Source organism: Dasypus novemcinctus, chromosome 6 (genome assembly GCF_030445035.2).
Source record: "Dasypus novemcinctus isolate mDasNov1 chromosome 6, mDasNov1.1.hap2, whole genome shotgun sequence".
In the NCBI taxonomy this organism is placed as follows: Eukaryota; Metazoa; Chordata; class Mammalia; order Cingulata; family Dasypodidae; genus Dasypus; species Dasypus novemcinctus.
The window spans coordinates 9,388,219-9,403,962 of NC_080678.1; the positions used below are offsets into that span (position 1 = coordinate 9,388,219).

At 58.9% G+C, this 15,744-nt stretch overlaps 1 protein-coding gene across 7 annotated transcripts in view; it reads right to left on the minus strand.

Moving 5' to 3' along the window:
- Positions 1 to 15,744, minus strand: part of PTPRE (protein tyrosine phosphatase receptor type E) — a 166,538-nt gene that overhangs the window by 34,616 nt on the left and 116,178 nt on the right. For 6 of the 7 annotated variants that reach the window (XM_058298138.2, XM_058298139.1, XM_058298141.2 and 3 more), the window contains 4 exons: positions 10,722 to 10,837; positions 3,504 to 3,609; positions 3,179 to 3,252; positions 1,394 to 1,530 (listed from right to left, as the gene is read on the minus strand). In XM_058298138.2, coding sequence (XP_058154121.1) covers positions 1,394 to 1,530; positions 3,179 to 3,252; positions 3,504 to 3,609; positions 10,722 to 10,830 — 426 coding nt within the window. In that variant the 5' untranslated portion in view covers positions 10,831 to 10,837. Of the gene's footprint in view, positions 1 to 1,393; positions 1,531 to 3,178; positions 3,253 to 3,356; positions 3,471 to 3,503; positions 3,610 to 10,721; positions 10,838 to 15,744 lie in introns of those variants that run through there. The other variant, XM_058298142.1, reaches the window with a different exon arrangement.

The following is a 15,744-nucleotide window of genomic DNA, read 5'->3' on the forward strand; positions in this document are numbered from 1 at the left end:
TAGCCCCAGCCCGGCTCAGTGGGAGTTTCCTTGGCTTTTGAGACCTTCTGACTCAGAGCCCTCCGTCAGCAAGCACTGCCGGTCTCCACACGGAGAAGAAAAGCACAAGAGGAAACGGGCCAAGGAGGGCGGAAGGGAGCCGTCCAGATGCAGCTCGGAGAGGTCTATTTTGAAAACGGAGAACTCAGGCTTCTGCTGTCAGGCGCAGAGATTGTGAAACAACGCTGCTTGGTGCCTCCCCAGTGTGACCTAATTTCTTAAGGAAGGGGGACACACTTGGAAACAAAGAAAAGGAAGCGAGATAGAGGCCGATGAGCCTTGCGCTGAAGACGGAGCAAACCCGGTTTAAACCCGCTGTCATCCCCCCGCTCCGTGCCCTCCCAGGGTGCGTCTGTGTGAGGCGCCACGTCTGGCGCCACCCTCAGCGCCACCCTCAGCTCTAAGAATCGCATGACACACGGCTGCTTCCCAAGTCCACCGCCCGACCCTCATGTCTAAGCCGCGAGGCAGGCCCCGGCCCCATGCCCAGTTCCCGGAAGACGATGAGCCCCGGGTCAGAAGGGCCAGCTCAGGCGCCCGGGGCCGATGCCATGCCGAGCACATCCGTTCTCCTGCGGGGAGCCCCGTCCTCCCTCTGTAAGCTCAACACTTGGCACGTGGCCATGGACTGAAGGATGGACGCACAGAACGAAATGCAACCAAGCATGCACCCCCGGGGGCCCTGCCCGGGGCCTGGATGGGAGAGAGTCACGCCGGGATGTGAAGTACAGACTTGGCCCCAGAAAGGCGGGTGTACGGATGTGCAGCTGGACGTGGGGGTTTCTGGGGGCACCTGCAGAGCTGGCCACACCCGCCCTGCTGGCTGTTACCGGCTCTGTCTGCAGAACGGCAGGGCAGGAGGAAAGCGGGTAGGAACCTGGGCTCCGGCTGGGACTTGGAGAGCCATCGAGCGAGCCCCCAGGGCGGTCCCCAGCTCTTTACCAGATGCCAGGGGTGACTGGAAGACGGGGCTCACCCCCCCGCTCTCGGCAGCCTCTGGGGCACCCCGCGGGCCCCACTGCTTTCCACCCGACACCCTCGCAGGGCTCGAAGCTCTGGCCGGTTTCCCGCGTGATCCCAGAGGCGGGTCTCTACTGCGGCTGATTTCAAAACAGGGCACGCGGAGCACCTGAGCTGGGGCGCCTGACCCGACCGCCCCCCTTAATAAACGGGCACGAGCCCCCGCGAAGGGCCATTGCCGGGGCCAGCGGGGATCCCCGGGCGCCCATTCCCGGGACAGCGTGGTACTGACGCCGGGGATCCGAGCTTTGGGATCAGTTTTGCTGACCTGCCGGCGTCGTGTTTCATGGATCTCCTCTGCCCCAGGAGAGAGGGGCACCCTCCCCCAACTCACATTGAACTCCTCGCGGAAGTGCTTGCAGTCGTCGGCTGAGCGGGCCCGGATCTCCTCCTCCAGGTGCCCCACGGGGATGGGGAAGTACTTCCTGGGCCCCGAGGGGGACCTGCTGAGCAGCATCACTCTCTGTTGCTCTGTGGGGCCAAGCGACACGGGACCATGGACCAAGGGCCCCGACGGCTGATTCAGTGACCAGACAGGCAAGCAGCATGCCTCCTGGAAGAGGCACGGAGGCAGGAGGGGCGGCCCTGCTGAATCACGCAGCCCGGGGCCAGGCAGGGCCGCGGAGGGGCTGCCCCTTCCAGCGCGGCTGCGTCCTTGCTGAATGACGTGTCCCTCCTACCCCAGCTCCTGCCCGTGCCACCCCCAGGCCCCTGGGCCCCCAGCTGGCCCTGCCCGCCTCTGTCCCCCCTGCTCTCCAGCCCCTGCTCTTCCACGAAGGATTTCAGGCAGCTTCAGGCTCCAGTTCGGTTTTGGAATTAGAGAAGAGCCAATCAGAGGTTTCTGGCTGAAAGCTCAGAGCAAGACTGGGGATGGCTGGGACACCCGTGGCCTACTCTTCTTTGTCACACATTGTCCTGGTTGCTCAGATCTGAGAAGCAACCAGGGAAATTAAGACCCTCCTTGTTCTGGGATGGGGGGCGGGGTGGCCTTGAAAAGGAGAAGGAGGGGCACCACAGGAGTTCCTGACACACTGCTTCCATAAATTCAGGGCGAGGGGCAAGAAATCACCCGCGGGCGCTGTTCCCTTGGGGAAAGATCTGCTCTTTGGGTCAAAGCCTACATGTTCATTCTGTTTCCACGTTTGCAGATGGACCTGTTCCTACCTGCCGAGTCTTCAGAAACTCAGCCAAGGGACCCCCCGGATTCCCGCTGCTCCAGCAGGCAGCCCTGGGACGGGAGCGCATGGCTGGGACTCACCGGCTCAGCGGCTGTGCCCTCCTGTCTTGCCTGCCAGGCGGAGGCGGCCCTAAGCACACGGGGACAGCAGGGGGCACTTGGGGTGGACCATTACGGGACGAGGGTCGCTGGCAGCCCACCTGGACAGAGCTGTGGGCCTGCGTTGGGGCCAGGGCCTTTGTCGCTGCCTGCCTCTTAATCTTAGGGTGGGTTCTGAGATTTCATTTGAAGCCGGCAGCACGTTTGCTCTTCAAACCATCAGTGAGCAGCCGGCTACAGGAAGTTGTAGTCACTGGTGCAGCTCAGTATTTTTCAAAGTGTGTCTGCTGTCCACAGCTTTCTTGGCCATCTCAACGCGTGAGAAAGGCGGAAAAAGTGCCTTTTGTAAGTAGCATTGACAAGCTAGTCACTGAACTTAGCATCTAAAAGAAAAGTTGGAAACGTCCCAACCGGACCGTCCGCCTAACTGGGAAAGACCTTGGCAGGAGGCAGTCCCTTCTTGGATCCTAAAACTGGATTTTAGTCAAGTGCTTTAGATTTTGAACTGGACTGCCTCATCTTTGGATCTTGGACTGATTTTAAAGAACTTAATAGAAAAAAATACGTGTCGAAACCCTATGCAAACAACAGGATATGAACAGGCTCTCCAAAAAAACCACAAACTAAAATGTCTCCCGCTTCAGTTTCAGATCCTAGAGAAGAATGACCCTTGAAGCCAAATGTTACATCCTGAGACTCTCCGGCTGTCGCTAAGTGGCAGCATCCAGCCAGGTAAAGGGAGATGGAACGGGCCAAGCCGGGAGAAATTCGGATTTCCTTTACAACGTTACGGGGGCCTCTAAAGGCGCCCCCCCCCCCGCCGCGCCCCCTGCGCTTCCGTACCTTGCTCCTCCAAGATCCCGTTCGGCATCTTCTTGTCGTTGGCGCTCACCACGGCTTTCCTCTGCTTCCTGAACCTTAGGGACAAGTCTCGTTAGGTGTCAGCCTGTCCGGGCTGCGAGGAGCCCGGAGCCCCCCGCCAGGGGTACTCCCCAGAGCCCCCCGGCCCAGGGGTACCCACCAGCTGAGCCGGGACACGCTCTTCCTGCTGCTCATGGCTGAGCCACGTCCCCCGAGGCCCCCGGCGCGGCGGCTGCATGAGCCCACGCCCGCGCGGCGGCCCAGCTTCCTCCCCGCCCCGGGGCGCGGCGGCGCGGGACACTCCTACCTGAAGAAGTAGGCGGCGAGCGCCAGCGCCAGCAGCAGCAGCAGCAGCGGCAGCAGCAGCCAGGCGAGCAGGGGCTGGGCGCCGGTGTCGGGGCGCTCCGGGGGGCCTGCGGAGGCAAAGGCAGGGCCTGTCCCCCTTGGTGGCCCGAGCCGGGAAGGCGCAGCTCAGGCCTGCAGGAGGGTGGGGTCTGGACAAGGTGAGGTCCCCAACCCAGGCTGGACTTTCTAGTGTGCAAGGTAGCTGCCCCTCATCAGCCCTTCTTCCCTGAGGCTTAACACTTTACAGTTGGTGAAGTTGCCCCCGCTCTCATCAGTTCTTCCTGACACCGGAACCCCACTCTACAGTTTACAAAGCAGCCCCCCACCCCCACCGGCTCTTCTTCCCAGACATCAGAGCTACACTTGACAGGCTGCAAAGCAATCCCCCCTGCTTAGCCCTTCCTCCTGGACATCAGAACCCCACTCTACAGTCTGTAAGCAGATCTGCAGTCATGGTCCATCATGTCCACAAAGCCCTGTGATGTGACAAAAGAGCAGCTTTTGGGGTCGTCATCAATGCCGAGGTCTGTGAGGCGCAGGGGCAGTGACCGCTCATCGGGACGAGCCCCCGGCCCCTCCCCGTGGCCTGCCCCGGCCAGTGGCCCGTGTCCCCGGGTCCCCACGGCGCCCGCCTCTCCCTGTCTTGGGGCGTGGGGAAGCGCGGGGCCCTCTATGCTCTGTCCAGGTCACCCTGGGGTTGGCCGGGCCCCCTGGGGTCAGCGCGGGGCTCGGGGCCTCAGGCAGGCGCTCGGGCCTGCGAGGGGGGCTCCTGGGTTCACAAGGCCTTGGGGGCCTGGACACACAGGGACCCCGACTCCTGGGGCCGTGAGCTCCCCACCTCCACCTCCACCGGGGTCGAGGGGCTTGCCCCCTGACCTCCACCCTGGGGAAAGCCAGTCGCCAGGCCCGCCCTCCTTCCAGCTCCATCTTCACACAACCGCCAGGCGCAGGCCCTTTCCTGGGGGGCCCAATTCAGCCGGGCCCTGGAGCTCTCGGGCCTCAGACTCACCCACTCTTCCCAAGCCTGCGATGCTGCCCCTGCCTCCCCAAAGGCCCCCTCCTCCAGGGAGCCCGCTCAGCTTCCTCCTGTGGACTCGAGGGGGGTTCTGTGTACCCCAAAGCACAAACCTCACTGTGTCTGCAGTCAGCACGCCCCTGGGAGATGCTCTTCATCCCCATTTTGGTGGCAGCCCCTCAGAGGCCACAGGGGGTCTCCTGTCCCTTGGCGTTCCTTGGAGAACCAAGCGCTTCTCCCCACCCCCACCCCGTGGGTGCCCCGTGCTTCTCCGGAGCACCAGCCTCGTCCCTCGGGAACGCCCTGCAGCTCCCCCTGTGTGTTCTGCACCCTGCGGCCAGCGTCTCCCTTTGCTTCACCCTCCCTGGGGCAGGCCTGGGTCCCGTTGTCCCCCTGCCTGCAGGGCCCCACATTGACTCTGCACGCTGTAAGTGCTCAGGGCACCTGCTTCTAAGAGTGATGGGTGAGAAAACGCGCCCGGGGCCCCAGTGCCGGGCAGGGGCGCCTGCCGTGTGGGCCGCTCTGCAGGCTGCCAGGGCTGGGCCACCAGACCCCTCACTGCAGGCAGTGCCCTCGCCTCCCCCCCACCTGGTTACTGCCCCCCCGGGTCCCGGGAGCTGCCCACCTTCTGCGCAGTTCCTGGGGAAACAGACCTGGCCACCATCTCCCCCTGCAGCACCACCCCCGACTCCCTCAATGCACCCCCAAATCCACACCCCCCAAGGGCACCGGAGCAAACTCCAGCCCTGGTGGTGGGGAAACGCCCTGACCCCAGGGTCAGAGTGGAAGCCAGCCCCACCCTGCTGCCCACATGCCTTCCTGGAGGAGGAGGCTGGGCCCACTGCCCCCCGCTGCTCTCCCCCAGGGCGTTGTCATGTGAACCCCGACTTCTGCACTGACCCAGAAGCCAGGCCGTGGTTCAGCTTCTGCCTTACAGTGACTACACTGCCCGACTCGTGTCCCGAGGGCTCGGGGGACCCTGCTGAGGGTGTCACCTGCCCAGGGGTTCGCCGGGTCTGCTGGTCCCAGAAGGAGGCAAGGAATGGGGGCCCCAGACCCCAGACCCCGGCTGAAGGCAGCTGCGCAGAGGCCCCGTCAGGGGGGTTGGGGTCCAGCCTCCCCTTCACCCGCCTGGAGCAAAAGGCTTCAGCACGCTCCCGGCACCCCCTCTCCTGGGGCCTGGCGTCCCACGAGCGAGGGGCTGTGCCACGGCAGGAGGGCCGATCCCGGCGCCCCCGGAATCCCCACTCGGGGCTTCTGCCATTCGTCAGCTCTGCAGGCAGAAGACGGGGCCAGACCCGAGGGCCCCCAGTCAGGCAGGCCCGTCCCCCGCCTGGTGGGGCTTGGGGACCTGGGGAGCCCACGCCCCGGCGGCCAGGGTGGTCGCCTCTCAGCTCCAGCCCTTTGGGGCCCAGGGGGAAGGGGGGCCGCGGGGCCTAGCTTTTCCAATTATTCAACAGCAGGCATCTGTATCTTAATTCAAAAATGCTCCCAGTTTTACATTTTGATAAGCCATTCAACTTAAATAAAAATCCATGAACGACTGAGGGCTGGGGAGAGACCTGTGCAGGCCGGGGCGTGTCCCCGGGGCACCCCTGTGCTGGGGCCGGGAGTTGGGCTGGCCTCTCGGAGGGAATTCCAGAGTCACGTTCCATTTTCATTCTGCGTTGACAGGGCTCAGCACGTCAGGGTGAGTGGGAGCAGCAGGGACCCTCCCCTGGGCGGAAGGACCCAGGTGGTCAGCTTGGGGCGGCTGTATCCCTGACCGACTGCCCAGCCGAGGCCCAAAGCCCGGCGGGCATGCATGGGAAAAGCCCCTCTGTTCCTGGGAAAAGCCCCTGCATCGCTGCCGCGGCCCTGAAGGGGCTCTAAGGCCTTGAGTTAGAGCTTCTCTGGCCCCCACCTCCTCCGCCCTCCAGGGCAGACGTGCTGGCCTGGGGGGTCTGTGGGGGAGGGAAGGGCTGGGAGAGGAGAGGAGGAAGGAAAGTGGGGGCCCAGGGAGACAGGCTGTGCTCGGGGTGGGGGTGGGGGGCCTGGAGGACCCCATTGTCCCCTGGACCCTGGAAGCTGCTTCCAGGGCAGGGGCACTGGGCGGCCCTGTACTTCCTTGCTTGCCTGCATCTCGGTGGACATTTTTGCTTGTTCTCATCTGTATATGCAACATGGGGACAGAGGCGGTTTGTCAGAGCCTAAGCGTGCACGAGTCACCCCGTTCCCTTTCCCAGAGTTCATCACGGTGAAAAGCTCGGTGGTTTTTTCTGTAATTGTATGTCCCTAACCATCCAGGCCCGCTAAACCAATGGAGTCACCCTGCTCTCTCACCCGAGCCGCCGGGGCTTCTAAGAAGAGCTCCTAATTTTATGCACCACCAATAAAGAAGAAAACATGACACTAATCCTAACTTGGAGAGATACGTCCCTGGACAGCGGTGTTACCTGTGAAGCAAACCCGTGACGCACGCCACGGGGCCGTGCCGCCACCCGCCTTTCTCACCCAGCCATCTGACTTCCAAGCTCCGCTCAGTGGCTGCTTGGAGGAGGACACTTTGGGGACATTGAGTTTCCAGTTTTTCTTGCTTTTACCCACAATTCTGCATCTTGAGTGACTGTCCTGTTGGACTAACGGATGCAGAGAGCTCTCGTTCAGTCGTCTGTGCCAGGCACTGCCAAGCATTTTGCCTGGATGGTCCAAGGGGCAGCCGACCTGTTGATGTGGAGTTAGAAAGCCGTGGACGGTTCGTGCGGTGTTTGCGTATTCACGCCAGTGGACGTGGAGAAGCGGGGTCTTCTTAGTTTCCCTCTGGAATCCATGGTCTCTACCGTTTTGCCAGATCATATTGGGGTTTTATTAAGAGTTGTCTATATCTATATATCCTTTTTCCTTTTTTTTTTTAGGTACCAGGACCTCGTATGTGGGAAGCTGGCTCTCAACCACTGAGCCACGTCAGCTCCCCTGAGTTGTTTTTTTGTTTGTTTGTTCATTTGTTTTGCTTGTTGTTGTTTTTGTTTCTCTCTAGGAGGTACCGGGAACCGAACCTGGGACCTCCCATGTGGGAGGCAGGCACTCAGTGCTTGAGCCACAGCTGCTCCCTCTATATATCCTTTTGATCTTATCAATATTTCTGCAGGATCCTGCTTACAAGTGGCAGTTCTGTGTCAAAGTGCACACATCTTAAACCTTTTAACAGAAACTGTCAAATTGCCATCCCCAAAGGTCCCAAGGTCCACCTCTTCTACAGAGTTCGATGAGGCCCATTTCCCCTGAGCGTTAGCACTCCTTAGCCTGACAGGCAAAACAACAATAAATCACTTCAATTTGCATTTCCCTAATTGCTAAAGAGTTGTATTTCACCTGTTCATATTCCTTGCCCATTTTCCTATTGTGTTGTCTTTTATCTTAACGATTTTTAGGAACTCTTCGTGTAATATGGATACCAACACTCTGTTACACACTGTTACACTTACCTTCAATTCCTTGCATAAAAGAGCGCCTCTTGGCCATTGTTTTACACATTTTGTTCAGTGAACAAACAAAACCATTTCCTGTTATGTGGGCTTTGTGGTGACAGATTGTTGTACTCCCAAATGACACTTCACACTTCTTTCTCGGGCAACAGATGAGGCGTCAAAGCAGGCTCCAGGGTCAGGTTCCTTCTAAAGCTCTGGCCGGAGGCGCTGTCTGCACTTTGGGTGGGAGGGAGGCCTGGGGGGGCCTCACTGTCACTCTGCTGCGTGACCAGCAGGGGGCGCCGAGCACAGCCGGGCTGGAGCTTCCCCTTGGTTCTGGTGGACGTGGACACCACGGCCCCTCGCCCTGGGAGGGCAGCCGACTGCAGGGCAGTCTCGTTAGCCCATCGTTCTGTTTCAGGGCACACCGGCAGGCCCGGGCATGCGCCAGCCCCCAGCCCCGACGAGCCGCAGGGTCCTCTGGCCTCGTCCCAGCTCATGGACGAGCAGACACAGGGGTCAGCCAGGTGTCCCAGGGTGCCCTTCCTGCGGGGTGGGCACCGGTCCGGCTCCTCTCCACCCTGGCCAGGGAGGCTCCATCCTTGGGACGGTCCGGAAAGTTCCAAGGCCCGGGGAGGGGGGGGGGGCCCGCACAGCCGGAGGGCCGGGCTTGCAGCGAGGCCAGCGTGATGAATGCAGCTTGTGCCCGCTGGGGACATCTGGTTTCAGATTTTCGGGGGGGTCCAGCACGGGGAGGCTGCTGCTCGGGGCAGAAGGTGGGTGGGTACCGAGCACTGCACTCCTAGTGGGCAGCCTGTGGGCCCAGAGTGCGTGTGGGGGATGTGGGACGGAGCCCAGGACCCCAGGCCGAGCGGCCCTAACCTCCCGGCCAGGGCCGTTCCCGGAGGCAGGCTGATCACGCTCGTTTTCCAAGCCTCAAGGTGACGGGCCCGTCGGGGGACCTCGGGTTCCGTGAGCAGGAGGGCAGGGGGATAAAGAGGGAAGCGCTGGCGGCGGGGTGGAGGGGACTGGCCGCAAGGCCCCTCTGCAGGGCCAGGGACAGCCCTGGCCGGTGTGGGCGCCTCCTACCTGGCCACGGGCAGGGGCCGCAGCCCCAGAGGGGCCGCGCAGTCTGCCAGGGCAGGTATCACGGCCGCCCCGAGGTCCGCGCCGGCGCTCTGGGGATCCTGACCTCACCCCGACGGGCTCCGCGGTGCCGGGCGCCTGTGCAAGGAGACAACGAGGGCGACTGAGGACACCGTCCCAGGGCAGCGAGAGGCCGGCGGGGGTGGCGAGCCACCGGGGCTTACGCGCCAGCCAACGGCAGCGCGGCCGACGCGGATGCCTTCCGGGGAGCCTCTTCCAGTCCTTTAGGCATTGCCAAGAGCGGCGCTGTTGTCATCTCCACTTCACAAACGGTGACACGGGTCCCGACAGGCACGGGGACCTGCCCAGGGCCCCCAGCCACTAAGTGGGAGAGACGGGATTTCACTGGCTGGTGGGATTCTAGAACATTCACTCGTTTTCCTTCTTCTTCTCCGCCTCCTTTTTAAATTTTTTAACTTTGCATTTATGTCTTTTTTTGAGGTGTAATTTACATACCATCCAATTCATTCATTTTAATGATTAGTACAATTCAGTGACTGCCATCACCATCATCCAATTTTCCAACATTTCCATTAACCCGATAAGATCCCACGTGCCCATTTGCAGTCACTCCCATTCCCGCCTCCAGCCCCCGACCTGCGCTAATGGGCTTTCCATCTCGAAGGATTTGCTTTTGGGACATATAAATGGAATCGTACAGTCGTGGCCTTGGTGTCTGGCTTCTCTCACTTAGCATGCTTCTGGCATTCATCCATGGTGTAGCATATCAGTGTACCATTTTTCCTTTTTAAATTTTTAAAAAAATTTTATTATGGTTACATCTATGCAACATAAAATTTCCCATTTTAAACCACTTCCAAGTATACGATTCAGTGGTGTTAATTATATTCCCAATGCCATGATTCCACAACCACCATCCATTTCCAAAATCTTACGACAAAACAAAACTTTTCCTTTTCTAACTTTCAAAATGCAAAAAAGGAAGGGAAGAGAACAATGAACTTGGAGGTATCTACCCCGCAACTTTCTTATCAGCACGAAGTCAGTTTGCTCACCGATGCCCTACCTACTCCCATTCCCCACCTCATTTTTTTTCTGGCAAATCCCAGACATCTGATATTTCATTCATAAATACTTCCATGCACGGCTCTCAAGCATAAGGCCTCCTATTGTTTTAAATAAACCTAACACTATACCAGTATCTCTCCTAAAACACTAGTGATCATTTCTCAGTATCATCTACCCTCACGTCAGGGTTTCAACGTCCCCGACGTAGCGTCGACGTCGACCTGGGGCTGGTCTGAGCCAGTCCTGCAGAAGGAAGGTGGGATCTTGACTGCCCTGCCCTCCGTCCACCATGTGTTCCAGGTCAGAGCTTCCACGTGCTGCCTCCAGGACGCTGACATTTGCCGCAGGGGGCCGCTGACCCCCCAGCAGCTCTGCCCGACTGTCCCTCCAGGCACGGGGCTTTCAAAGGCAGCCGTGCCTTTCTTCTCCTGCCTTACTCATCTTTGTCGCCCCTTCACTGGACACAGGAGGGGCCCCAAGGGTTCAGCAGGTGGCAGCGGGAGGGGCAGCTTGGGCAGGTGGGGCTGTGCAGGTGTGTCCTTACCTGGGGTGGTGGTTCCGTTGCCGTCGGGCGCGGTGGTCCCGTTGCCCCCGAGAGCTCTGGCAAGCGGCAAGCTAAAGCCCGCGACGAGGAGCGGGCAGAGGGGCTCCATGGCAGACCTGCAAGAGGCAGGGGCAGGCTCAGGGGCCACCCACGGCCAGGCCGCGGGAGACGCGTGGAAGACGGGGCCCCCCAGGGGAAAACAGCGTGGGCTGGGGCTGGGGTGAGCGGCGGGGCATCCTGCTGCACAGTGTTTCGTCTGTCTGAGTTGGGGATAGACGCCTTGATACCAAGGCTGGCACGATAGGTCACTGCACTGGGAAAACAATCCACCTTAAGATCGGGCGGCTAGCACCGGCATAGACCATCCCACCCTTGGAGCTGGCTTTTCTTTTGCTGGGGTGTGGAGAGATGGGGGCGTCAAGCCAGGAGCCCAGGGAGAACCTCTGAAAATGCCATGACCTAAGATTCCAAGAGGCGGCTTCAGGGACCTCGAAGAAGCCTGCACCCCACTCCTCTGGGCTGCCAGCTCACACCAACGGCACCCTAACTCGTTGAACATCTTACTGCACTCCATGGAACACAAGGGCAGTTTCTATTCTACATCGCAGCAACCTGGAGAGGTATTAATTCAGCGGCAGCTGAAGACCTGGAGGCTCAGAGAGCTCATCTGCCCGAGGCCACACAGTCGGATGGTGGGACATGTGGATTTGCCCATGTGCACGGCTCGGAGCCCATTCCCCCAAAGTTTCCACCAAGGCACTAAAATGGTAAGGATGGTAAGAACTGACCTCCTGGGAATGCTTCCCCTGAGCCAAAGACTTAGCCTGTTGTTCAGTTACGTCTGCCTGAACAGCACAACACCAGAGGCACCAGACTACCTGGTCCACGCAGAGAACGGCCCGAGGCTCGGGCAAGCTCTGCTGGGCGATGGCCGCTGGTCAGGACGGGCGCAGCTGGGCTCCAGCCTGGCTCCAGACCAGCTGCCCCTACCTCCCAGCAGTCGGCTTCGGTGGCTGAGCCTGGCACTCTGGTTCCTCCGCAATCTGCCTGCACCTTCCCTGCTAACCCCACTTCCCCGCCAAACCCTGCCCCCTGGCCAGATCATCCTTCTCGAATGCTTGTCTGGCCCCTCTCCCTCTGCCCTGGCAGCCCCCGCAGAAGGACCCAGGGCTAGGAAGGCAGGCGTCCCTGCCTGCCACGCCGAGGGTCCCCACTCTGCGCAGCCCCCACACGCGCCGCCTAGTTCTAGCAGCTTCCGCCTGCCCTTGCACCTGGTCGTGCTCCTGGTGAGCCGGGGGCGCAGGCGCCTGGCTCAGCTCACTTCTGCCAGCAGTGGGCGGGCTCCTGCAGAAGGGAAGGTGAGGGTGTGCACGGCTGGGTCCTGGGCTGCCAAGTGCTCCCACATGGAAAAAGCCTCCTTTAGGCAGGAGGGCAGTGGGCAGGCCTCCCGGACCTCACCTGTACCCCCTTTTGCCAGGCACCTTAGATCATCAGGGAGGAGTGCTAGAAGCACCTGCCGCAGGTCTGCTGGCTGCCCAGTAAATGTGGGCGGTGGTCCCTGCTGATGAGATTGCAAGCGGGGCGTGGTAAGGCTGACTTACCCTCCACCCCCCACACTCCCCGCTATTCCCCAACACTGAACCCCATCAAGGTCAGCCTCGGACACCCGCTCCTTTCCTCCCATAAGCCTCCCCCGGTGACGCAAAAGGACCCAATTTTCGATCCAAGGTCGAAAAGCACTTGCTCCTTGGTCCCTCCACAATGGATGCAAGCACGATAAGAGAGGACGCCTGAAGGGGTGGGAGAATTCTAACCATTCTTCCAGCACCTTTAAAAGGAAACCCTTAGGAGCAATTGCAATAATTGGCCGAACAACCACGAGAGTGACAATCAACACCTTCGCTTCTTTCCTCCCTTTTGTTTCCAAAGAACACATTTCACATTTATACACATGTACACACAAAAGAGCTCCTCCCGCATACTAAATCCGACACACGGCTCTTGTCCCCACACAGCCTGGGAGGCCGACAGGCTGAGGCTCCATGAAGTAAGGATCTGGCCAGGTCTTAGGAAGTGCAGGAGCCAGGATTCAAACCCAGGACTACTGGAGCCAAACATCCAACCCCTGGAAGTGGATGTGGCTCAACTGATAGAGTGTCTGCCTACCATATAGGAGGTCCAGGGTTCAGTACCCAGAGCCTCCTGGGCTGTGTGATGAGCTGCCCCATGCGCAGTGCTGCTGCACGCAAGGAGTGCCGTGCCACGCAGGCGTGTCCGCCGCATAGGGAAGCCCCATGCACAAGGAGTGCGCCCTGTAAGGAGAGCCGCCCCATGCGAAAAAAGAGCAGCCTGCCCAGGAATGGCACTGCACACAAGAGAGATGGCACAGCAAGATGACGCAACAAAAAAAGTGACACAGTTTCCTGGTGCTGCGTGAGAAGAATGCAAGTGGACACAGAAGAACACACAGCGAGGGAAGCGGACTTGGCCCAGTGGTTAGGGCGTCCGTCTACCACATGGGAGGTCCGCGGTTCAAACCCCGGGCCTCCTTGACCCGTGTGGAACTGGCCCATGCGCAGTGCTGATGCGCGCAAGGAGTGCCGCGCCCCGCAGGGGTGTCCCCCGCGTAGGGGAGCCCCACATGCAAGGAGTGCACCCCGTAAGGAGAGCCACCCAGCGCGAAAGAAATTGCAGCCTGCCCAGGAATGGCGCCGCCCACACTTCCCATGCCGCTGACGACAACAGAAGCGGACAAAGAAACAAGACGCAGCAAATAGACACCAAGAACAGACAACCGGGGGAGGGGGGGAATTAAATAAATAAATAAATCTTTAAAAAAAAAAAAAAAAAGAACACACAGCGAATGGACACAGAGAGCAGACAATGGTGGGGGGGGCGGGGGAGGGGGAAGGGGACAGGAATAAATAAAAATAAATCTTTAAAAAAACAAAACAAAACGATCCAACCCCCTCTCCACGCTGCAACGACCCTTCCAGGACAGGAAGCTCTGCGCATGCGTCCCTTTAAAACATCCTGTTATTAAACACTGCCACAATACTTTTCATGTGTTTGAATGAATTGCATAGTAAAACTGGGAAGAATTAATGGGTTTACTGAAACTCCAGAGATGCAGAATTCCTAGTTGAAACATCTGTTCTCACGTGCACTAATCTGATAACCCTCCTGTTCAAATGCTAAATGATCTAGGAAGAGGCAGGCACCCTTGAGTAGATGAAGGACATTTCCTGTATGTATGTATGTATTTCCTGTATGTATGACCTTCCTGCGGTTTCTAAGTGTGCAGTGGAGCGGCAGGTGATTTGCCCGGTACAGCCAGCAGAGGGCGCTGAACTTGGCCGACTTTAAGACCTGTCCCTCCTCTGAGCTCCCTTTAGAGCAGCGCTTTCATCGCCAGGCTGATAACGAACGCAGTATCTCCCACTGGCTCTCAAAGGGCTCACACAAGCTTTCTGGCAAGCACAGACACAAGCAGTACAAGAATAATGCTTAGAACAGTCACTAAATCTATGTTGAATATTAACAATTTGTACCTAACGGTATTTGTTCTGCCCTTACCAAGTGCCAAGAGCCATGGTGGATAAGCTAAGCGCGAGGAAGTGGGAGCTCCAGAACTGACATGATCAAAATAGTTTATTTCCAACAGAGTCACTTTTGGTTTTACTCCCTCCAAAAACCATCAGCTCCTAGTTTGATTAGCATTCTGCCTTTTCATTTCACTAGATGGCTTTTTCTGTTGTTGTTGCATTTTTTCTATTATTTTCTTTGTTCCACTTGATGGCTTTTTAATATACTTCAGTGGGTGACGACTCTGCGTCGGGGGCCTGGTAGGTCCTGGGGAACGCAGAGCTACGAGGGTCCTGCCCGGCCTGAAAGCAGCTCATCCCAGCTGCAGGACACGTGAAAGGACGGCCAACTGCCAAGTGCCAACCAGAGGTTCAGCTCCGGGGAAGTCGAGCGCGCCTTCCCCGATACCAAGTGCTGAGCTGGCCTCAGAATGAAGGAGCAGAGGGCAGACACGCAGAGGGCAGAGGCTGGAGAGAAGCTCAGGCGTGTCTTCTTGGCCAGACAGCTCATGGAAGGTCAGTGGACCTTCTCGTGTGTGAAGGAAGCAGAGAGGGGGAGGCTGGAAGATGGAGCCACATGAGAAGCCCTGCGAGGGCCTGTGAAGGAGAAGGGCTGCAACTAAAGGTGTATTTTTTATCAAAGATCTGCACAATTAGAATCACTTGGGTGCACTACGGAAAAATGTCAGCTCCGGGGCCCCACTCCACAGGGCTGAAATCTGTGCTGGGTTTTATGTAGGCCACAGTTTAAAACCTTGGCTCTGAGCAATGAGCTGCCACTAAAGTTTCAATAGGCAATACCGGCAGCCCATCATCAGAAGACTGTTGCCATGGTGGCGTGAAGCTACCATGCTTTTAAACGTAATCCCCTCCTGTGGGGGTGAGCTCAGGGGAAGGAGGACCCCTTGATGAGGTGACGTCAGTCAAGGCGTGGCCCAGCCCAGCCAGGACGGGATTTAATCCTGCTATTAGGGTCCTTCGTAAGTGGACTGAAGTTTAGATAAAGCCACAGCAAACAAGAAGCTGACCATGAGAGGAACCCAAAAGAGAACGGCGTGGCCAGGAGGAGCGGCCCTGTGCACGGCCACGTGACAGAGGAGCCCAGGACCAGCCCAGAAGGCCAGTCGTGGGGAAGAAAGCATCACCTTGATGCCGCCTTGATTTGGATCTCTCCTACCCCCAAAACCGGGAGCTGATCAGTTCTCATCATTTAAGCCAACCCTTGCACGGTACTTGCTTTAGCAACAAGGAAACTATAGCACCGTTGGGGGACCCTGTCACCAGCCACTTGCACAGTGTCGGCCGCAGCTGCCTCAGTTGGGGCCTGGGGGCACCGGCCTCGTCCAGGCCCACCCCCAGGAGTCCTGGCTGGTTCTAGGCACGTCAGAATTAGAGATGTGCTGGTCCAAGCAGGCGACCAAGCCGGGCGACGGGGGGAG